Source organism: Staurois parvus, unplaced genomic scaffold (genome assembly GCF_062004578.1).
Source record: "Staurois parvus isolate SC_StPar_1 unplaced genomic scaffold, SC_StPar_1.0 ptg001060l, whole genome shotgun sequence".
Classification (NCBI taxonomy): domain Eukaryota; kingdom Metazoa; phylum Chordata; class Amphibia; order Anura; family Ranidae; genus Staurois; species Staurois parvus.
The window spans coordinates 1,380,454-1,404,347 of NW_028318856.1; the positions used below are offsets into that span (position 1 = coordinate 1,380,454).

Below are 23,894 nucleotides of genomic sequence, written 5' to 3' on the forward strand. Positions count from 1 at the left end.
ATTTATTGCAGCTCACCAGTCCTTGTGTGGTCTCTGCATTACTGTCCATGCACACATAGGCTTTAATCAGCATTTTTTGGCTGGAAAAAACCCAGAACTAGCGAGTTTCTAGAGGAGTTTTTAGCAGTAAAACGCGGCAAACCAGCTTTTTTGCACTTTTTTTGAGCAACATTTTTATGGTGTAAAAAACACTTAAAAATGTAAATGTTGAAAAACGCAGCTAAATGCTAATGCAAAAACGTGGAAAAATGCATTTTTAACATGACTGCCGGCATTATTATAACAACCAGTGTGCAGGGAGCCTTAGTTTTCATTTTCATTTTTTTTTACCTGGTGATCCTGTCAATAACAGGCTTCCTGTCCAAGGGTGACAACGCTGTCTCACAGCACGGTGTCTATGGAGGGGCGGTGTTCTGTAGTCCAGAGTGAACTCAGGCAGGGCTGATAACAATGTTTGAGATTTCAGTGCAGCATTGTCAGCTCACTACATGAATTTAGGAGTTCAATGGATTTCTGGCGGGATCCACAAGTCATTGTTTGCAGTTATGAAACAGACCGAACATTACACCATCAACTGGATATTTCAGACCTAAAATTCATTGTTAGGTTCATCTTCTTACTGCGAGGAGATATTACTACATGCTGACAATCATTCCATTAACAATGCATTGACTTTAGTGTGCTTTACAAGATCCAACTGCCAACCAATAAGGGGTGACGTACTTAAGGCAAACAGACTGAGCACTTTGCAATTGCAGTTTCTCCAGAGCTCAGTAAATGAGGTAAAGCTTCACCTTGCAAGGAAAATATCCAATCACATGCAAGGAGAATTAAAAACAACACGTTTCCTCGCACATGATTGGATGATGGAAGTCAGCATAGCGTCTGCCCATTCAGTAAGCTCTGGAACAACTGCTCTTGCAGAATGCAACTGAAGTTTGCAAAGTGCTCTGCTTATTTGCCTTTAGTAAATCAACCCCATAGTGTGATCTCTCAGCAGCACCGAAAAACCTATATAGGGAGAAATACCTAGGCTTCCATCGCTGACCTCCTTTCTGAAAATACTAACTGCCTGGCTGGTATGCTTTTCCAATGTCCAGTCGGTATGTCGTTCAGGAGTTCTGACTTTCTAAGCTGCATGATTATTCCGGGTTCAATGTCTCATGAAGCAAGTCAGAGTCAGCCAGGCAATCAGCATTTTCAGGGGAGACAACTGCATTAATACTTTATGTTTCTCAGTATACAGTAGGTTCCCTGTAATCCCTTACCTACCAGGGCACTTATACCCCCTTCCTGCCCAGGCCAATTTCCAGCTTTCAGCGCTGTTGCAGTTTGAATGACAATTGCGCGGTCATGCAACACTGTACCCATATGAAATTTTTATCATTTTTTGAGACAGATAGAGCTTTATTTTGGTGGTATTTAATGCCCTCGGGGTCCTTTACTTTTTGCTAAACAAACCAAAAACAACTGAAAATTTTGAAAAAAAGTTTTTTCTTAGTTTTTGTTTTAAAATTTTGTAAATAAGTGATTCAATGAGGCTGCATTGATGGGCACTGATAGATGGCACTGATGGGCACTGCTGAGGAGTCACTGGTAGGTGGCACTGATGGGCACTGCTGAGGAGTCACTGCTAGGTGGCACTGATGGGCATTGACAGGCATCACTGATGGGCACTGATAGGTGGCACTGATTGGCACTGATAGGTGGCACTGACTGGCACTGATAGGTGGCACTGAAAGGCAGCTCTAATGGGCACTGATATATGGCATTGATGTGGCGCTGATGAGCACTGACAGTTGGCATTGATGGACACTGACAGGTGGCACTGCTGGGGCTACACTGATCATCAGTGCCCTGATGATCAGTGTAGATGTCCCCTCCGAGGAATGCCGATTACCGGCTCTCCTCTCCTCTGTCAGCGTGACAGCTTGTGAGGAGAGAAATGCTGATAACCGGCGGCACGGCCCATATGGAAGAAAAATATATTTGAAATATATTTTAAAAATATTCTTCCCAAGTAAATTGCCTTATATTCAAAATGCTGCAATTTTGTCCATATTCAATATATTAAAAAAAAAATATATATATATATACACACTGCATTTTGAAATGAGTTTTTATTACAAAATTTATGAAAAATATTTTTAAACATGCATTTCAAATATACTCTATGTCTCTAACAATACAAATTTAAAAATACAAATCTACATTTTTGGAATGCATTTACAAATATATGTAAAAATAAATGTTAATATGACTTTTTTATATGTTAAACAATATCTGAAGAATATATTTTTAAAAAATATATTTTTAAAAATATATATTTTTAAAATATATTCTTCGGATTTTTTTTAACATATAAAAAAGTCATTTTAACATATATGTTTACATATATTTGTAAATGCATTCCAAAAATGTAGATTTGTGTTTTTAAAGACATACAGTATATTATTTTATTTATTTTAAATATATTTCAAATATATTTTTCTTCCATGTGGGAGGGGCTGTTGAAAGACCAGGATTTGTGATTATACTTATGTGTATGAAAACATATCAAAAGGAACAGAGATTCTTTTTTTTTTTTTAATTACACCTTTGTTTTTCATTCGGTTAATTTCTGGATAAAGAAAGAATGTTTCTTCACTTTGTATTGCATTTTAGTTATATATTACAGGTATTAGGAAATTGTTGAAATGTTTGGTGTATATATATATATTATATTTTGTCTTTGTGTAGAAATGTACTCACATCCTATGGAAAACACAACATCTCCTCTAGATGTGCACATTTTGCCATTTTTCATGAAAACTGACCACCAATTGTTCATCTTTAGCACTGTCTGCTTTTCCTTCATCTATATAATTGGAATGCTGATGAACACAGTTATCATTGCAGTGATATGTTTGGACCTCCATTTGCACACCCCGATGTATTTATTTCTCTGCAACTTGTCTGTGGTTGATATGTGTTATACAACTGTCACCATTCCAAAACTCCTCTACATCTTACTATCTGGAAATAATACAATGCCATTTACACAATGCCTTATCCAGATGTATTTTATGTTTTCAGCGGACAGTGCTGAGATCACCATTCTGTTTATAATGGCGTATGACCGATATGTTGCAATTTGTCACCCTTTACACTATCATCAGATACTTAGTAAGAAAATCTGTATATTACTTATATTAGTCACCTGGATTGGTGGGAATATAAATTCATCTTTGTTTACAAGTTCAATCTTAAAAATAATTTTCTGTTCCTCTGTTACCATTCACCAGTTCTTCTGTGATGCTAAAGCTCTCATCAACATTGCCTGCGGTGGTACTGAAATGTTTTATATCATCTTATATGCAGAGTATTTAGTATTTGGGTTCTGTCCAGTTATGTGCAGCTTGCTGTCCTATGTACAGATTATCAGGGTCATACAACGTATTACATCTAAGGATGGCCAAAGAAAAGCCTTCTCCACCTGTTCATCCCACCTCATTGTTATGGCCATCTTTTATGGATCTGGTATATCTGTATACATGATACCACCATCAGACCGCTATGCCATACTTGAACAGATCTTAACCATGTTCTACAGCACAGTGGTCCCCGTGTTGAACCCTCTCATATACAGTCTACGAAACAAAGAAATGAATAGTTCTTTGCGAAAACTAGTGTCGTAACACTCACCAGCAGGGATGAGGTTTGGGTTTTCCACCACCATGGACTTGCATCAAATTCTGCATTGTCAACATTTAAGGGCCTGAAATATTTCTATGAGAATTCACCAAACCCAATTCATTGTCACCAGAAAAGACTGCCTTGTCTTTGAACATAGGTCGTTTGATTTAGAAGAACCAGTAACAGGGATTTCAGATAGGCCAGCCCCCTCACTATAAAACGACATTTCCACCATGTATGAGAATGTGATTTAGCTGTGATGGGGAACACATAGGGAGAGTCACTGATAGGGAGCTTTGATTGGTGTAAGGTTTGTAGGCACTGGCAGGTCTGGTAAAGAAGGGCTCCGGCTCACATTCCCTCAGCCTGCCCGTGCCGTGCCGATCTGCGAGAAACATCGTTCCTCATCCCACAGGAACCGGTAATCTGACAGTTCTGGCTTCTGACAGTACATCAGTGGCTCCTGCTCATCCTCCTTGTCCTCTCCTCTGGGCATATTATGGCTCAGAGAATTTGTTTTTAATCTTGGAGTTGATGCAGCTGTCCAATCAGGAATGGAGGGCTCAGGATGACAAAGACTGCCAGCACTTGTGACAGACGTGTGTACATCGGGAAAATCTGAGTGCATTGGATTCTTTTATGTTTGCTCGGAATAAAGAAAGGTTTCATGCTAGGGAACCACTTCCTCTGATTCTTTTTTTCTTTGGATTAGATTCACATTGTCTATACAAACCTTGTTGGCAATCAGGGGAAAGCAGCCGTTATCCTGGCTTATCCATTGGAGTTTCCCAATAGTGGATGGACTGGAGTCTCATGAATGCAGGAGTGGAATTTTTTAATTATGGTTTTACCTTATTTCATTCTTACTTACATTTCAGTGCATCCTCTTTACAACCTGTCCCTGTTCACATGCACTAAAGCGATAACACGGCATATTGTCTTATTGTTGTTGGTTGCAATTGTGTTCTCACGTGAATTATTTTTAATCAGACCTTTCGTGAAAATGAAAGATCTACCCTATTTAAAGTCCCCTACCCCCCCCCCCCAAAGAGGGGAAGGAGTGGTGATGGGAGATACCAGCGCTATCATTTCACCACCAAAAAGGCATCCGAGTTAGAGGTCCAAAGAAAAATGAGATGGAATGTCTTCACACATCTTCCACCAATAAAGAATCCCAGTCTTGAGAGCATACGAACAAAGTCCAGTGGAACCCGGTGTTTCTGACTTTCTTCTCGGTGCTCCAGAGTGTTGCTGGGAGGCTTTCCAGGGTAGGGTCTCCAGAGCAGGGTTTTTTCTTGCTTCCAGAGGGCTGGGATACAAGTCCTAGCTTCAATAATCAGATGAACCAACATAGTTGTAAAGAATCTGTTTTTATTTATTGGGTACTTCCCACAATAAATGTTTGTTTTTATTCCACCTTAGTCTTTTCGTATAATTTATTTGTAAATTTATGAATGGTATAGACACAGCAGTACATAAGTGCTCTATTATATGAAACACTTCTGGCACTTGAGGGTTCATTGAAATCAAAGATATATGGGAGAACCCCACAAGTCCCTGTGTCTATAGTTCTGAGGAAGAGAAAAGTTTTTTCCTTGAAACAGGTTGACAGCAGACCCAACTACAACAATCTGCATGCGCATGCACAAATGTGATGAAATTCATCACTGGATTTCATTCAGTAGGAAGGATCTGCAAGAACATCCCCCTCACTGGATGACATCCATCTGTAAGGTTTCAGCTGGACAACTACATAGTACAGGTACAATCATTAAGCCGGTCATGATGGTTTGAATCTTGGCCTGTTCAGCAGAGACTGACCGAGGTTTGAACCGTCTATGGTCAGGTGGATTGTACCCACTTCAATTGTTGTACGTCTTGGGTACAACCAACATTTTGGATTTTTCATGCGCCTATTGACAGTAGCTATAGTCACTAGCAATAATCATTGTGATCTTCTGGCAGGGACGACCCCCCCACATTCCCCCATAGGCATAACACAATAGCTCCATAGGAGAGAGTCAGTGTTGATGAGGGAATGAAGCCATTTTCTTTCCTGCAACCCGTGATTTATTACAATAGATTCATGTGAAATATCCATTGGCAGATGTAGATAACATGAGTAGAAAAAGTGTAAGTCTATGGAAACTGGCTTTATATTAATGGAGACTTTGAATGGTAAAATGAATCTTGTTTGCCATAAAATGCCAATTTAGTGGTAAATATTGTATATACTGTATCTATGTACCTCCGAACATAGTCTGCAACAGAGTCACCTCCTGATTAACAGCCCAGTTATGTGAACTGTCCAACCCGGCTTCTGATACTCCCACCAAGTCAAACTGTTCCTTAAGTTACAGAAGTTCTAGATTTTCTATTTTGTTTTCCAGACTTTTCATGTTTGGGAACATACATTTTAATTTTGTGCTAGTGTTTAATATTACATTTTTGCTCCCCCTTGAATTACACTTTGATTCTGCGGCTCTTTTAGTGTTGTGTTTAAATAAGTCTAGTTTGAAGCCCATAGACTAGAAAAACTCCAGCAGTAGTCATTTAGTAAATTATCAATGATAATTAATTTCAATCAACAATTAAAATATATATGAAACTATTAAAATGATCTTGATTACAAATTGTAAGTTTTTCATTCCTCAGTTCCTTGTTAATTATGTTATAGTTTACCAAGTCACTATCAAATGGATTGTTTATTCTAAAAATGAATTGTTTCAGCCTTGATGTATTATTACTAATATTTTATTATCCAATGTATTAATAAATAAAATGTGATTAATGCCTTTAGTGTAAAATGACTTGTTTTTTTTCAATTTCTTTAAGCTTAATTAGAATTATAATAAACATTTGCAGTCATTTATAATGTACACGTTTACAGTTTTCTCAGTACTTTCAGTACTCATTCTGTAAATCTTCATTTCATACATTACAATCTTGATATTGTATGACAGCAGGGGTGGACTGACCATTTGGAAACTCGGGCACTGCCCGAGGGCCCATGGTCAGTAGGGGGCCCCATGAGATGCCCCTGGTACCTTTTTCATAGGCTTTTTTGAGTTTGGGCAAGGACACAGGGGCCCCAGTTTCTTTTAGAGATTGAATAATTGAAATGAAATGTATACCTCACTTAAGTACAAAATGATCCGGGGACAAATCTTCAATATTTCAGCTGTCTCCCATTTACTTACATAAAGCAATAATAGTCCTGTTGAAGGCATGGTTCTAATTCATAAATGCTGATTCTTACAAGCAGTATCCATAGCAATCAATTAGAATCTATGTTGTACTTGTTTAACCTCAACATAATATATTCTGATTGGTTGCTATGATTTACTGCACTTAAAGTGGAGTTCCAGTCTTTTTTTGAACTTCAAATATTTTAAATGCCCCCCCAATGTGCAGTGCAAAATGGAAATTATTTTTTTGTTTGTTAGTTTCTAAATACCTTTATTATAGTTCTTTGGGCGGCACTTCCTGTCCCGGCCGCCAAGGCGATGACGTCATTAGGTAATTCCCATTGACTCTTGGGATATCGGCGTCATCTATCCCAGAAGTCTTTGGGAAGCCTAATAATGTAATGTGATTGTCAGGTTGCCATAGCAACAGGGTGGGTACTTCTGTGACGCCGCCATTGCTACGGCAACCTGCACTAAACACAATGCGCCGAGCAGTGTCATTACTGCGCAGGATCGGGATCGGGAGGTGCATGCTGGGTAGCCAGCTGCACCGAATCCCAGAAAAAGACACAAGTGGGCTTCAGATGCCCACATCCTAAATGGCCACCTGCCTGCGTCTGAGATCAGATACATTTTTAAAGATTTTAAGCTAACCAGCACGAGTACTGTTCTAACAATATTCTAATTGAAATGTAAAGTAATAACAATCACAAGGGAATTTAAAAAAAAAATTGATTATAGGGATTGGAGCTCCGCTTTAAGGATTAGTACCTAAGAACAATAATTCTTTCTTGAAAAAAACATAGATATCTCCTGTCCATCCTTTTATATTAAGTGTATTTCTATTCTATTTTATTCTAATATTTTCTAAAAAAAATGTCCAGTTCTACAAATTTGTTTATCATCTATTGATGCTAATTAATTTATTTTTAATACTCTGTAAAAAAGATTAAAACGCTAGTTAAAAACTTGTGCATTTGGTAAAGACTTTACTAACATCTTAAAGTTCATCATTCTAAAAAAAATTATTTTAGTTTTGTGTTGAATTAACTAACATCTTCTTTTCATTGTTAGAGGCCCCAGTCATATTTCCCAGCAGTAGTTTCTCCCACACGGCCAAATTCTCATGTTGCTGGACTCTCAGATTCCTTGTTTATTCTACATATTGATTAGTAGCAGGTGACTGTGACATTATCTTTGCTGCCCTCAGACACTGGGAAGAAATGAACGTTCCAATGTGAACGGATCCCTAGAGACATCTATGAAAAGCAGCTCATCATTCCTCTTACTATCAGCCACATGGAACTAAAAATATACCAGTCTTGTGTAAAATGGCTTTTAAATCACATTAACCTCTAATAAACTAGTAATAAATGTTTCCTACACAACTGGCCTATAATTACTGCCATCTGTGAAGGTACAAAATCCCCACCTACATACTTCAGTAAATGTATGAACTAAGTAGTAAAGCTGGAACATGAATATGACAACCCCAAAACACACAAGTGTTACTACAAAAGAACATGGAGCCCCCGTACAGTGAATGAAGTGCAGCTCAATCCCCAATTTGTGAGACCTCTCAGTCAAAGCAATTGCCCACGAGACTTTAAAGAAGCTTCACCAAACAACAACAGATCACAAAAAAATCTTAAAAAGCCTGATTTTTATTCACGTACAAAATTGAAATCAAAGCCATAATAAAATACCATGACATAGCAGAACATGATGGAGAGTTACAGGATAACATATACATATATCAAACTGGACAGCTGATATCCTGACACTCGACGTGTTTTGTGAAGCAACAATCACTTCCTCAGGAGATAGTAATGTTTCATAGGATATCTGTGGTGAAGCCATGTCAGTTAGTCCAAAAGAATTTAAAAGATTAATAATAATTATCCTGCCATGGACTCTCATAAATCCCAAACAGCATTAAATATCACAAAATATAAAACATATATACCTAAATACAAAATATAATCAAAGCAAATGAAACAGGTAAAAAGGGTTTTAAAAAGTTTTAATACAAGTCAGCAAAATCAGCTGCCAAATATCATTATAGAGAGGTTCCCCTATTTTTTTTTAATGAATAAAAAAGATACTTCGACAATAAGTGAAACATATTTAACATTACAGAACATGTCCAGTTGAATTACTACTAAATGAAAAACACAGACAGCTTCTGACAGATTTCTATTTAGAACTTTGCCACCTGTCATCGAAATTAACTTAGTGGGGTTATATTTTATAAGGGGCATTCATGTCAAACCTGGACTTTTGAATTTATATAATAAATTTCAAGGAATGGAAAGTTTTTGAAATACTCCCCTGGTACATTTATACACTTAAGATCCATTATCTCCTGCGCTCAAAGACTCAGATCAAACAGGCGTTAGTAACAAGCAGCGTTTTCATCCGCTGGTGATCAGAGGTTGTGCAGCTCTATCATGAAGCTGGGGAAGCTTGATAAAACTGTAGAAGAAGATGAAGGAAAGAGCGCACAAACCTTGCGCATTACCTCAATAAATAGTGACTAATTTTATTATTAAGGAAATATACTCACAAAGTGATGGTATAACAGGCATAAGTAACCATAATCCACACAGGGTTACAGGTAAATCCAAAGGGGGGGGGGTGAAGGCTAACGCGTTTCGAAGGGTGCTCCCTTCTTCATCAGAGCTGGGTTGAGCAGATAGAGACTTCAGTATGGCAGTTCCCATGGCAAGGAGATATTCAGCCACTGAGTGTCAGTATTACAGCAGTTCAGCCTGTTTAGTGTGTCAGGTATGGTTACTTATGCCTGTTATACCATCACTTTGTGAGTATATTTCCTTAATAATAAAATTAGTCACTATTTATTGAGGTAATGCGCAAGGTTTGTGCGCTCTTTCTTTCATCTTCTTCTACATTTATACACTTATAATAGCATTTAACTAATGCCTGGAAAGCTTTGGCATAAAAAGATTTGTCAGTACGCCTGGACCATGCTAGGACAGCCAGCTTCACTTTGTCACCATTGTGTTCACCGTTCCTACAGAAAGATTCACATCCTGTGCAATTTCACAACAGGTTATGATTCAGTTATCCAGGATCAGGCATTCCACATGCTGAATGTTCACAGGGATGACTGCTGTGGGCTGGGAACCACCACGGCCAGGATCATCACTGACAGACGTACAGCCATCTTTGAAATGCCTCCAACATTCAAATGTCTTACTGCGGCTGAGCGTCTCATCACCGTACTGTGCTTGAAGTCTTCTGTATATATCTGCAGGTTTTACGCCTTCATTCACAAGAAAGAAAGTTCATCACCACATGCTGTTCCATGTACGCACTAAAGCTGTTGTTTTTCTTCCTGATCAACGGTCTCTTAATGACCCACATGCCACGAACCAGAAGTAGGCACACGGAAGTGACGCAAAGGCTCCGCTCCTGATGATGTCATGCCAACAAAACTAATTCGGCGGAGCCTTTGTGTCACTTCCAGGTGCCTACCTCTAATTACACGAAGCATCAGGTCCCAACCATTACAACCATAGCAGACTGATGACACCAGAAATCACTTCCTCTTTCTGTAGGGGTCCCTCAAGGTTCTGTCCTTGGACCCCTTCTCTTCTCCATCTACACCTCCTCCCTTGGTCACTTGATAGACTCCCATGGCTTTAAGTATCATCTCTATGCTGATGACACACAAATCTATCTTTCTACTCCTCACCTCACCCCTTCAGTCTCCTCTCGCATTACTAACCTATATCAGCATGGATGTCACTCCACTTCCTCAAACTTTAATCTTTCCAAAACTGAACTCATACTGTTCTCTCCAGCCTGTCCCCCCTCCCCTGACTTCTCCATCAAGATCATTAATACAATCATCAGTCCTTCCCCTCATGCCAGGGTACTAGGTGTAATCCTAGACTCCCATCTGTCCTTTCAGCCCCAAATCCAATCACTATCCAAATCTTGTAGACTTCACCTCCGCAACATCTCCAAGATAAACCCGTTCCTAACCCCGCAAACCACTAAGCAACTTATTCACTCCCCTGTTATCTCTCACCTTGATTATTGTAACTCCCTCCTCATTGGCCGACCTCATCGCAGGCTATCCCCTCTTCAGTCTATCATGAATGCTGCTGCCAGATTAATCCACCTTACTAACCGTTCTGTATCAGCCACCCCTCTCTGCCAATCCCTCCACTGGCCCCCACTCAGTGTCCTCCACCCCTCTCTGCCAATCTCTCCACTGGCCCCCACTCAGTGTCCTCCAGCCCTCTCTGCTAATCCCTCCACTGGCCCCCACTCAGTGTCCTCCATCCCTCTCTGCCAATCCCTCCACTAGCTTCCCATTGCCTAACGAATAAAATTCAAAACATTAACAATAAAATATAAAAGCCATTTATAACTCTTCCCCAAATTACATCACCGATCTTGTCTCTAAATATCACCCAAACCATCCTCTCCACTCCTTGCACAACCTCCTGCTCTCTAGCTCCCTTGTCTCCTCCTCCCATGCTCTCCAGGACTTCTCCAGAGCCTCCTTCATCCTCTGGAACTCTACCCAAATTTATCAGACTCTCGCCTACTCTGCTCACTTTTAGGCGATCTCTGAAAATCTCTCTTTTCAGGGAAGCCTATCCTGCCTTCAGCTAATAATGGAATCTTCTATTCCTCCTACCAGTCCATCCCCCACAGTTATTATTTTTTGTACCACCAGCCCCTCCCTCTTAGATTGTAAGCTCCAAGGATCAGGGCCCTCCTAACCCTCTTGTATTGAACTGTATTGTTGCTGTATTGTCTAACGTTATATTGTAAAGCGCTGAGCAAACTGTTGGCGCCATATAAATCCTGTATAATAATAATATTTCCAGTCTGTGGAACGCAGGAGCACTCCGGAACCACGAGTAAAGCGATTTTGGATAATTTTATTGTAAGTGCATTTTTGCATATTTGTGTGAAGTTTTAATAAATGTTAATACACTATTGGAGTTCTGCCTTTTTGGTTTTCTTGGAATACAATTGGTGGAGTGGAGGAGTAAGGAAACACGGGGACCCAAGAGACATTCTGAGAGGGGACATGAAAGAGCTAAGGAAACTGAGGAAGTTGTAACTAAACGTTTTTTAGTTTTTGGTATCTATATCCATTGCAGGATATAAGAGGAGTGACAGGCAGCTACAATTCCGTATTCCCAGGTCCATAAGTGCGGATAATATATTAGTATATCTCAGGTAATGTCTCTGGTGTGGTTGTTGGAAAATAATGAACCTCGTTTTTATGGACACTATCCTGTAGGTTCATGAGAAATCATACTGGACTATATTAAAGCTGTATATTTTCTAGTTTGCCAGAAAATGTATACCTTTGAACAACGCCTCCTCCTAGTCACCCTTTAAGTTGCCTTTAATGCTTTGGGAGGTGGAGTGGCTTCTGTATCATGTGACTAATGCAATTGACCCTCACAGCAGCCACATGACTCCTTATCACAGCAGCCACCTGACTCCTTATCAGAAGTCATGACCCTGAGATGTCAATGCTTGTAACATGCACTATTATTATTATTATTATACAGTATTTATAAAGCGCCATAGTTCGCTCAGCGCTGTACATTACAAAGGGGGACAGAACATGTGACAGAACAATACCAATACAATGCAAAACGTCAGGGGATTGAGGGCCCTGCTCTTTGGAGCTTACAATCTAGGAGGGAGGGGATAACCACTATTTGCACTTTCAGCACTACACCTTTAAGTGGTTGCAAAGGCTGAAGGTTTTTTACCTTTATGCATTCTATGTATGCAGATCCCCCCACAGCCCATCCCTTGCACTCACCTGAGCCCCTTCTCAATCCAGCAATGTGCATGATAGCCTCGGCTGCCCCAGGTCTCTCTCTGTCCTCATTGGCTGAGACATAGCAGCAGGAACAATTGGCTCCCACTGCTGTCAATTACAACCAGTGAGCCAATGTGAATAGAACAGGGGACAGGGCCACGCAACGGCTCTATGTGTCTTATGGATGCATAGAGTGGTGCTCTGGAGCGAGTGGCTTGCTATTGAGGGCACTGGTCAAGGGGGAGGTGCCAGGAGCACTGGCGGGGGACCTGAGAAGGAAAGGATCGCGGCTGATATGTCCAAAACCATTACACAGAACAGGTAATTATGACATGTTTGTTATTAAAAAAAAAATCAAACCTTTAGAATCACTTGTGTGGTGGCTGGGTGTTACAGCCCACCCTTCCTGCCATGGTCAGCAATGGGCTGGGTTGAGTTTTGCTCATACCTGGTCAGACATGTCATCCTTGGCCACAACCAATTTATACTGATCTGTTCCTGCATAGATAGCAGCCTCCCAAACATCTTCATCTCTGTTACCCATAGAAACTGCAACTCAGTACACCTTCCTCCCAACCATATATACAGGAAGCATTCTATTCCACAGCCTTCTTTCCTTGGTCACATGATGCTGTAAAGCCCCTGTAACTAATCCCCTTAAGTTTGTTTCCAAAACTTTGTTACTTTTGGCAACCGGGACCAGCAATAGATTCTCATAGCATGAACACGATTATAAATTCTTGGCGTGTTTTACCCACTTAAAAGGATCCAAATTCACATGACATAAGATACACTGCTCCTTTCGTCTGGCAATTTACAAAATGTTTGAATTTTTGAAGAATGTGTACTAATGTATTCGAAACGCGTGGCATCCCAGGCTGAATGTATCTGCAGTCAAAATTTGAGGTTGATGGAAGAGCCATACAAAGCAGTGTGCTAGAGCTGACAGGAGAGAGATCTGTATTGTTTACATACAGACCTCTCCCCTGTCAGTGATACTCGGAGATCGCCGGTGTGCCGATGGGGAATCATCAACCGGGACACAGTGATTGACATACGTGATTTTGCGCGGCCCTGTCACCCTGTAGCAATAGTTCTGCTATAGGGTGGTCAGGAATCGGTTAATAAGGCGATGTTTTGTCTTCATTGAATATCCAATATCCTGAGCAGAGGAAAAAAAAGAACATGTGTGCTTGCAAATGAAGTAAACAGAGCTTCAGAGTATTCAAGTTGGCAGTCACTTGGCATATTCACTTGGCAATTGTCTTTGCTATTCAAACAGCCTCCATTCCGTTTAATAAATTAATCCCATCACCTCCTCACATTTACATCACAGATCATGTGGTTTGGATCAGTAAATACGTCTAACACTGAGCTGTGAAGAACAGGCCTAATCTTCAGAAAGCAGTAATGTGAGTTTTATCTTACATCTATAAAGAGAAGGATTTCTGAATGAATGAACATGAATATCATATCACCTCTGTACAGGTCACTGGGAGATTTAGCATTGTGAGTACAAGATCTGGGTTCAGATACAGGTGATCTGATCAATGAATAAAAAAGGAACAGCAATAGGCTTGTTTTGTTGGGAAGCAAAAGAGAACTCCAATATGATATGAAGTTGGTATGATACGATGAGAGTGAAATATGTTGCATTAAATAAAATATAGTGCTGTTGCGCTTAGGAATAGATATTCATGCAACTTTGATACGTATACGCTGCAGCCCTAATTTGTGAACCAATAACACAAAAACAAACACAAAATAAATGAAGTGCATTAAATTTGACAATACACGAGTAATAAAGCTTCACATATACAAAGTGAATAATTGTAACATTCAGTCCCAATTCGGAAAAATAAAGTGCCCAGGTGTTGAATACTGATTGGTGCAAAAAATGACAGGTGCTCCTCTGTGCTCAATCGGTGCCCCGCATGGATGTGCACTCACCTCTAGGTTGGTCTGAAGCGCCTGGTCAGGGACTAGCCCAATGCGTGATGGGAAGAATGGCACCTATATTCATTCCTGGGAATCATGCGATCTGGCTGATAGGATGATGACCAGCGTGGATATAAATGACAGTGTAGGTTCAAAAGAGCCTTTTTAAACTTTCTCCTCTCCTCCTAGGCAGTAAACCAAGTTTCAGCATGTGAACAGAAACAAAAGCAAACATCCCATAGTGTAAAACCATCAAAAACTTTAATGATGGGGAGAATGATAAGAATTAAACTCACAAGCAAAGTGCCCATAACCTGGCACTCTGTGTATTCAGCCTTGCTGCCTGTGAATAGGAACCAAGATGGCCGCCGCGTCCCAACGTGCGTACCAAAGGGCGGAAATGACGTCAGCAGAAGTTGAGTCATCAAACCTCGATTGGTTTCGATCAATGGATTGTCATCAGGAAGTTACAATTATTCACTTTGTATATGTGAAGCATTATTACTCATGTATTGTCGAATTGAATGCACTTAATTTATGCGCGGTCCACATGGTAAATATGTTGCATTGACAGTATTTTTATCAAACTGATCAGGACAGGCGTCCAAATGTTTCTCCAAAGTTCATTATGTATGACTTAGAACGATCCTGAACATTGACAATATGTCACGTGTCAGGGCTCTGTCCACAGCAGAGGTACTCCGAGACCTGGCATTCCTGCCAGTATCTTGCATGGCCGCAGAAATGCACGCTGTCGAAAATCTAAGCGCACAGACACGAGCCGGAACACGCATGTGCACTGGTACATAGTTACACGCGCATAAGCTCAGTTTGGCACCAGACGACCTTTATAAGGAAGCCTATCACTCCCTCAAATTGCTGGTCGATTTCTGGCTCCCCAGTACCTTTGTCAGTGTTCCTTTGCTACTGTGATCTCCTGTTACTGGTTTGGCTTGTTCCTGGACCCGTCTTCTCTGACTGACTCCTGATCTGACCCAGCTTGGCTAATAGATATTCCCACCTGCTCTCCTGATCTGACCCAGCTTGGCTAATAGATATTCTCACCTGCTCTCCTGATCTGACCCAGCTTGGCTAATAGATATTCCCACCTGCTCTCCTGATCTGACCCAGCTTGGCTAATAGATATTCTCACCTGCTCTCCTGATCTGACCCAGCTTGGCTAATAGATATTCCCGCCTGCTCTCCTGATCTGACCCAGCTTGGTTAATAGATATTCTCACTTGCTCTCCTGATCTGACCCAGCTTGGCTAATAAATTTTCTCACTTGCTCTCCTGATCTGACCTCGGCTATCCTATTGACTGCGTCTGCTCCAGTCTCCACCTGGCATCTGACCTTGGCTTTGAACCGACTACTCTGTGGTCCTCTGCTACCCTGAAGGCCTGCATACCTTTCACGGGTGCCACTTGTCTGCAGAAACCAATCCAGTGCATCAGCTGTGCTCCTGGGTGTACCTCTGACAAGCACTCTTACAGGTGACCCGTGCTACTTTGGGCCTGACTCCTTCTGTCCCATATCCAGGGGAGTCTGGAACTTAGCCACAAGGGAAGCCCTCTCTCCAGTGGCCTCTAACACCAGGTACGTGATATCATACAGGAGTATGGGGGCGAGGCGGCCTCTCTGTTCTGGATCACGAATCTGATGCCTGATCCAACTCTTTCTGATAGGGGGCGCACGTGCACACCTGCCACCCCGGCCGTGCTATGCTTAGCTACAGCACAAGCCGATCATTGGGCCAAACTGATGACAGGACAGATCTCTGTGATTGTAAACAACACAGAGCTCTGTCCTGACAGCGGGGTTGTGCCGGTTTTTGTTTCCCTGCACAGCAAAACCGGCACATCATTTAGTAAAATCAGCACACAGCACACACCAATCACTGTTGGGCACACAGTTAACCCTTTGATTGCCCCTAGATGTTATCCCCTTCCCAGCCAATGTCATTAGTACCGTGTCATTGTATAATATTAGCATTGATCACTGTATTAGTGTCACTGGTTCCGACAAAGTGTCAGTTAGTGTCAGATTGCCCTTCGTACTATCACGGTCCTACTATAAGTCGCTAATTACCGCCATTACTAATATACCGTATTTGCCGGCGTATAGGGCGACTGGGTGTATAAGACGACCCCCTAATTTCCAGTTAAAACATACGTTTTGGGCAATACTCGCCATATAAGACTACCCCCCTTCCAAGGCAACACCATTTACAAACATCAGATTTGAATAAACATCAGCTTTGATTAACCGGTTGCAGACCAGCCACAGTACATTTACTGCAGCAGGGCGGCATCACTGTGCAAAATCACATATATATATATATATACGTGATTTTGCATATCGGGTATGGGGCACGCATCCACCCTACCCACGCCGCCAATCACGACTGCGGGTGTCAATCACCGGGTCCCGGTTGGTGATTACCCGCTGGAGCCTGGCGTTTACAGGCAATCACTGACAGAGAGGATGGCTGCAGTGTTTACACAGCAGCTTTCCTCCCTGTCAGTTTCCAGCACACTGTTCCACAGAGCAAAGTTCAGCTTTCCGGATCAGTGTATTCCTGTGAAGAACACCCCGCCCCTAATAAAACACTCCCCTAACACAGTTAACCCTTTGATTGCCTAAAAATTAACCCCTTCCTCCCCAATGCCATTAGTACAGTGGGTTTTTTTGCACTGATCACTGTATTGGTGTCACTGGGGATGTCAGTGACCCCAAGTCAGTTCCCCCCCAGTGTTAGAATGTCCGCTGCAGTCCTGTAGTCTTGCCATAAGTCGCTGATCGCCGCCATTATTAGTATAAAAAAAAAATTTAATTCCAGTATCTATACCGCCATTTGTAAATGCTATAACTTTCACGTAAACCAATTAATTTACACGTATTGGGAATTTTTTTTAGCAAAGACATCACAGAATATATTTTGGCTTAAATTTATGACGAAATTTGATTTTTACTTTTTTTTACTGGACATGTTTTATAGCAAAAAGTCCAAAATATTGTTTTTTTTTCTCAAAATTGTCGGCAAAAAATAAAAAAAGCACAGGTGATCAAATACCACCAAAAGACAGATCAATTTGTGGGGAAAAAAGACGTAAATTTCATTTGGGTGCAGCGTTGCATGACCACGCAATTATCAGTTAAAGTAACGCAGCGACCTAACACAAGCCGCTTCTGTAACAGCTTCCTGACCGCCCTATAGCAGAAATACTGCTACAGGGTGGCATTGGTGTGCAAAATCACATATATATGCATGATTTGCGCTACCGCAGTTTTCACGCCCCTCCCAGATAGCGTCAGATTGCCCGTCAGTACATCAGTCATCACATTTAACCCATTGATTGCCAGGAACACGCTCATACACAATAAACCTCCATTGCTAGTATAGTGCCTGAATGGATCAATATCTTTGATCAGATCAGCACTATACCAGCCTTCACATTAGTATAGCCTCCCCAAAAACGCAGCGGGATCAGCCCCGGCACCTGCCAGCACCTGCGTTTAGCCCCTACGCTTACCCCCCCTTCTCCCCCAGCAAGTGCAGTGTCAGTAGATCACTATCACTTGATACATTGCACAGAAAACCGCAGTATTCGCAGAATCAGGCCTGAGCTCTATTAGCACTTGTCGGTAAATTTTGATGACTCTCATATGCAGCAGAGCGCCAGTACTAGTGCCACACTACCTTTTGGTGAACTGGCGAGCACCAGTGGCCTAGTACATCCTGATCTTTCACATACCTCTTAGATTGTAAGCTCACAGGATCAGGCCCTCCTAACCCTCTTGTATTGAACTGTATTGTTGCTGTATTGTCTCCCTTTATATTGTAAAGCGCTGAGCATCTCAGTGCCCTGTACTGTGTCATAATGACACAAATAACAGAACTTACCATTGAGATAAGAGATACTGTATAAGGAATAGGGGTTTGGAGACATATATATATATATATTTAATGTTTATGCCTTTGTACCAAATGGGAACTGCAGATGACTGGGAAGTTGCATCACCTATTCATATCAGACTATATATTATATTTTGCTCTTACTGTTTTCATTCTGTATTGCTTTAATCTTCAATTGGAAATATTTGGTGCGTCTTTGAAGGAATCATGCTAATTCTTAAAGAGAACCTGTGCTGCAGCAGTCAAAGCGGTATGTTCACTTAATTGCCTATGCTGACGTCCCTCCCCTTAATTAATCCACCCACCCTTCACAAATCCATCATTCTACTCCACTGGGGCAATGTTATATAAGTGACCCTTCTGGGTGAAATGCGACTTTCTCCCCATCCTCCAGTTATGTATCACCAATCAGCAAACCCAATCATCAACCGCTAAGCCCAGCGTGGGAAGGGAGTCTTAGTCCTGTGTAAGGCAGACCATAGATGATTCTTTTTTTTTTCTCATTCAACCACTGAGATGAGCAAAAAAAAAAAAAAAGAAGGACTGGATTCAATTCCCCCATCCACACTGAATGTGGATGGAGGAATCCTTCCTGCTGAGCTATTGTATTCTGAAGGCACGGAGACTTCCCTGCCAACAGAATAGACTGATCAGCTCTGCTGGCTATAGCCTTGTGGACTCCCATATGTAGGTAGGACAACCAAAAAATTGTTGGTTCGTAGTAATGAACATGTTAATAACATAAAAAAATGGGTACAAAAAACATAGTGTCTCAAATTATGCCCAATAAGGATCCAAAATTGCCTTAGCTTTTATGGCATTGACAGAGTTTTTGGACATTGGAAAGGGAATGGTCTCAAGACACAAATTTCACAGGACAAGACCAAATGGATATATGAATTGGACACTTTAAATCCACATGATCTACCTATATATAAATAGACAGATGCAATAGTAGTTTTTGATGGCAATACCGGTGCAACATTTGATAGTAAAGTATGAACACACACTTTATAAAGCGAATGCGGTTTTTAACATATTCTAAGTATGGTACATTTTAATAAAAGAGGAAATATTAGAATGATTATTTTTAGGACACATTAATTTTGCCACCAAAGTTCCCATTAGCATAAATTAATGTATTTTTTTAAAGTTATTTATTGTATTTGTTAAAGGACAAGTTCACATTTAAAAAAATATTAAATGCACATTTTTTTGCAGGTAAAAAAATGTGCATTTACTATTTTTTCAGGAACCTGTAAAGCATTGCACCAGCGGTCAGCAGATGGTGGACGCAATGTGCTCAGCCAAAAGTACCCACAATGGGCATGTTTGAATGGGTGCAATGTGGTGCGGCAGCACTGATCATGCCAAGTCTGGTTCCAAGTAACAAAACTTGTATTGAAGGAATACAATATATGAAGAGAGGGACGAGCGCTGGATATGATAGGATTCAAGCTGCTAGCATATAGGTAAACCTCGTATACCCCATTCATCAAAATTCAAATACAAAAAATGCAGCGCTTGAGTGTATAATACAGGGAATTAGCATGAATAACAGATTTAAATGTTCATATTTCAACATGCACCAGATTCCACATTCTTAAATTGTTAAAACAATAATCAGATGAGTAATGAAGATCTATCCGTCTAATCAAGGTGCATATAGTGATGGTGATGCTAAAATCATAAGTTCTGTGATGTATCCAAAGAAATCCGTGACTTCCGTGATAGGGGAATGACTGTATAATGCACTAACCAGATAGCGCAAGTACATGCGCATTGGAGTATAATGACCTACTCCTGGTCACAGCCAGATGGTCCTCAGCGTGAAGCCCTCAAGGACACCAGTGCACCACTCTTGCCGTCTCCTACCACCAGGGGGGGTGCGCCTCTTTACAGTAACACGAAATCACTTTGTATCCTCTATCGCCAGGATTGATGTACTTTCTTATCAGGAGATCATCTCAGGGGCTCAGCAATAAGACCCAAAAGAAAGAAATCTTGATAGTGTAGTATTTTATTCAAAGGTAAAAAAGTAAGTAATACACTTACATGGTAATGTCCAAAAAGCTGATGCATAGAATCCAAAAAGATGGCCGACAGTCAGATGCATGAAACCAGTGGATAATAAATGGTGTGAGAGGTGTCCTTATCCCTAACGCGTTTCGTGGCAATGGCACATTATCAAAGGGAATGTGCCTCTCAACCATGGTCCCTTATATATAGAGGACCTCTTAATTGTGAAAAGACGCATTTCCGCGTCATTTTAGCGCTACTGCGCATGCGCGAGGCTAAGACGCCCGCGCATGCGCAATGCAAGCCTCCCGCGTCATCGCGGATAACCCGCGCATGCGCAGATCGTATCCGGCGGCCATTTTATAGAAGACCAAGACTGCAGAGCCAGAGAAAGGGATCCACAGCCCAGATAAAAGAAGGGGTTGTGATGGGAGAGAACACACCTAGCACAATTGACAATGCCAGGAGATCTCAGCATAATAACAATCAATTGGGGATAGTGAGGAGGAGATAACTATATCAAGCAAAGGGATAAACCATGCCAAGTGCTGGTTGCAAATACTGAATCTTGGTGTGGTAGAACTACAAGTACCAGCCCCCTATATTCATGCAAAGATGCCAGGGGCCATCATTATAGATTATTAAAGTTACACACAACACCAGAAATTCCATAAAAGGAAAGTTAAAATCGACAATAATTAAAAACACGATTACACACAGCCAATGCAATGCGCAAAATATAAAAAATATATAATAAGCGAACAATCATATAGATAATGATAATCATATGATCTAATTATTAATGATTTTTTTATTAAGAACACTTGCCCCACATGGGTTAAATATTGATGTGGACATAAATTGTTTCTTGGATACCAGGTAATTCCTTTTGGGTTGTCCTTGCTTCATCTCAACAAATATCCAGTATGTATATATTATCGACATTGATGTATCTTTAGGGTTTCCGGGGGAAACTATGGATTTATAACATCATTATCTTACCTCGAGGGGCTTCTCCCTCCCCCCCCCTCTTCCACCAATCAGCTGGATGATGGGCTTATTCTTCCTTTTCTGTTCAATACGCACTATTCGCACTGGTTGTCATCCAAATTATCCTAATTATCCATTTTACCACTGGTACACGAATTTTGACGTGGATATGTCCCACAAGGTTAGGGATTAACGCCCCCAGTGATCCATATGGGGTTGCTTTTGTTTTAATCATAGTTTCCTAGGGAATATCCTAGGGGCTATTTTGATATTGTGGTTTTATTTCATTTTTAATTTTCATTATGTTTCATGACCATTTATATTATGTCTATGATCATCAGTAATAATTAGATCATATGATTATCATTATTAGAGATGAGCGAAGAAATGAAAAATTCGATTCGACTGATTCGGCGAATTCGTGGACAATATTCGATTCGAGTCGAATAAATTCGCTGTGAATTTAACTTAAAAAAGGGTGTTTCTAGGCTTCAGAGAGACTTAATATTAGTGCAGAACACTGTACCTTTAATTTAAATGCCCTTGGAGTCTGCTGGGGAAGAGAAATAATACTGTCTGTCAGTATGACATGCAGATGAGTGCCGTCGATCTTAGAATCACTGCACACTTCACTCCTTTGGCCAGTCACGGGGCCAAAACCAGTGTTTGGAGCCACAGTGTGGCGGTGGAGGCAGCAGCAATGGGAGGCCATACAGCAACCTATGACAAAATAGAAACCAGCAGGAGCGTGAGGAGACCTGAAAGTGGCACATGGCAGAGTGGGAGCAATGGGAGGCGGTACAGGGACCCAGGTCACACTGTGGGCCCAGCAGCAGCGTGACCAGGCGGTACGGGGGCCCATGGCCGATATGGGGCTTGGTGGCACCTATGGAAGGCCTGTAATCTGCCAGCAACCTATGACAAAATGGACAACCGCAGGAGTGTGAGGAGATTTCAAAGTGGCACATGGCAGAGTGGAAGCAATGGGAGGCCGTACAGGGACCCAGGTCACACTGTGGGCTCAGCAGCAGCGTGACCAGGAGGTACGGGGGCCCATGGTCGATATGGGGCCTGGCGGCACCTATGGAAGGCCGCTAATCTGCCAGCAACCTATGACAAAATGGACAACCGCAGGAGTGTGAGGAGATTTCAAAGAGGTACATGGCAGAGTGGAAGCAATGGGAGGCCGTACAGGGACCCAGGTCACACTGTGGGACCAGCATCAGCGTGAACAGGCGGTACGGGGGCCCATGGCCGATTTGACCTCATTCATCCCATAGTCCTGCCGACTCACGAATAGCGTGGCCTCCTCAAAGGGCCTGAGCAAGCGCAGGTGTCACACATGAGCTGACAATGGCTGACATCTAAGTTACACAGGGAGTACCTTTATCCGCTTTTAACATCAGGAAATCTGTGATGGCCTTTAGCTGTTCGTAAAGGCGGTCTAACATATGTAGGGTTGAATTACACCTTGTTGCAACGTCACAGCATGAGGAGTCGGTACGGGGGCCCATGGCAGATTACATGTCTGGCAGCAGCAATGGGAGGCCCGTAATCTGCCAGCACCCTATGTCAAAAAATTAAACACACCAGCAGTGTGAAGAGACCTGAAAGTGGCACATGGCAGCAGAGTGTGGCGATGGAGACAGCAGCAATGGGAGGCCGTACAGGGACCCATGAGAGACTCTGGACTTGGCAGCAGCATGAGGAGGCGGTATATAGGGGCCCATGGCAGATTAGGGGCCTGGCAGCAGCTATGTGAGGCCCGTAATCTGCCTGCACCCTATGTCAAAAAATTAAACACACCAGCAGTGTGAAGAGACCTGAAAGTGGCACATGGCAGCAGAGTGTGGCGATGGAGACAGCAGCAATGGGAGGCCGTACAGGGACCCATGAGAGACTCTAGACTTGGCAGCAGCATGAGGAGGCGGTATATAGGGGCCCATGGCAGATTAGGGGCCTGGCAGCAGCTATGTGAGGCCCGTAATCTGCCTGCACCCTATGTCAAAAAATTAAACACACCAGCAGTGTGAAGAGACCTGAAAGTGGCACATGGCAGCAGAGTGTGGCGATGGAGACAGCAGCAATGGGAGGCCGTACAGGGACCCATGAGAGACTCTGGACTTGGCAGCAGCATGAGGAGGCGGTATATAGGGGCCCATGGCAGATTAGGGGCCTGGCAGCAGCTATGTGAGGCCCGTAATCTGCCTGCACCCTATGTCAAAAAATTAAACACACCAGCAGTGTGAAGAGACCTGAAAGTGGCACATGGCAGCAGAGTGTGGCGATGGAGACAGCAGCAATGGGAGGCCGTACAGGGACCCATGAGAGACTCTAGAC

At 41.9% G+C, this 23,894-nt stretch overlaps 1 protein-coding gene across 1 annotated transcript; it reads left to right on the top strand.

The window, feature by feature from the left end:
• Window positions 1-2,756: 2,756 nt before the first annotated feature.
• LOC149440688 (olfactory receptor 1G1-like) lies at window positions 2,757-5,019 on the top strand. Its single transcript, XM_089658265.1, has one exon. It carries the CDS (start codon window positions 2,757-2,759, stop codon window positions 3,675-3,677), a length of 921 nt encoding a protein of 306 aa, XP_089514391.1. The 3' UTR covers window positions 3,678-5,019.
• Window positions 5,020-23,894: the final 18,875 nt, after the last annotated feature.

Bases quoted from the DNA above. Each gene is read 5' to 3' on its own strand.
- LOC149440688 (XM_089658265.1), top strand. From the start codon at position 2,757: ATGGAAAACACAACATCTCCTCTAGATGTGCACATTTTGCCATTTTTC.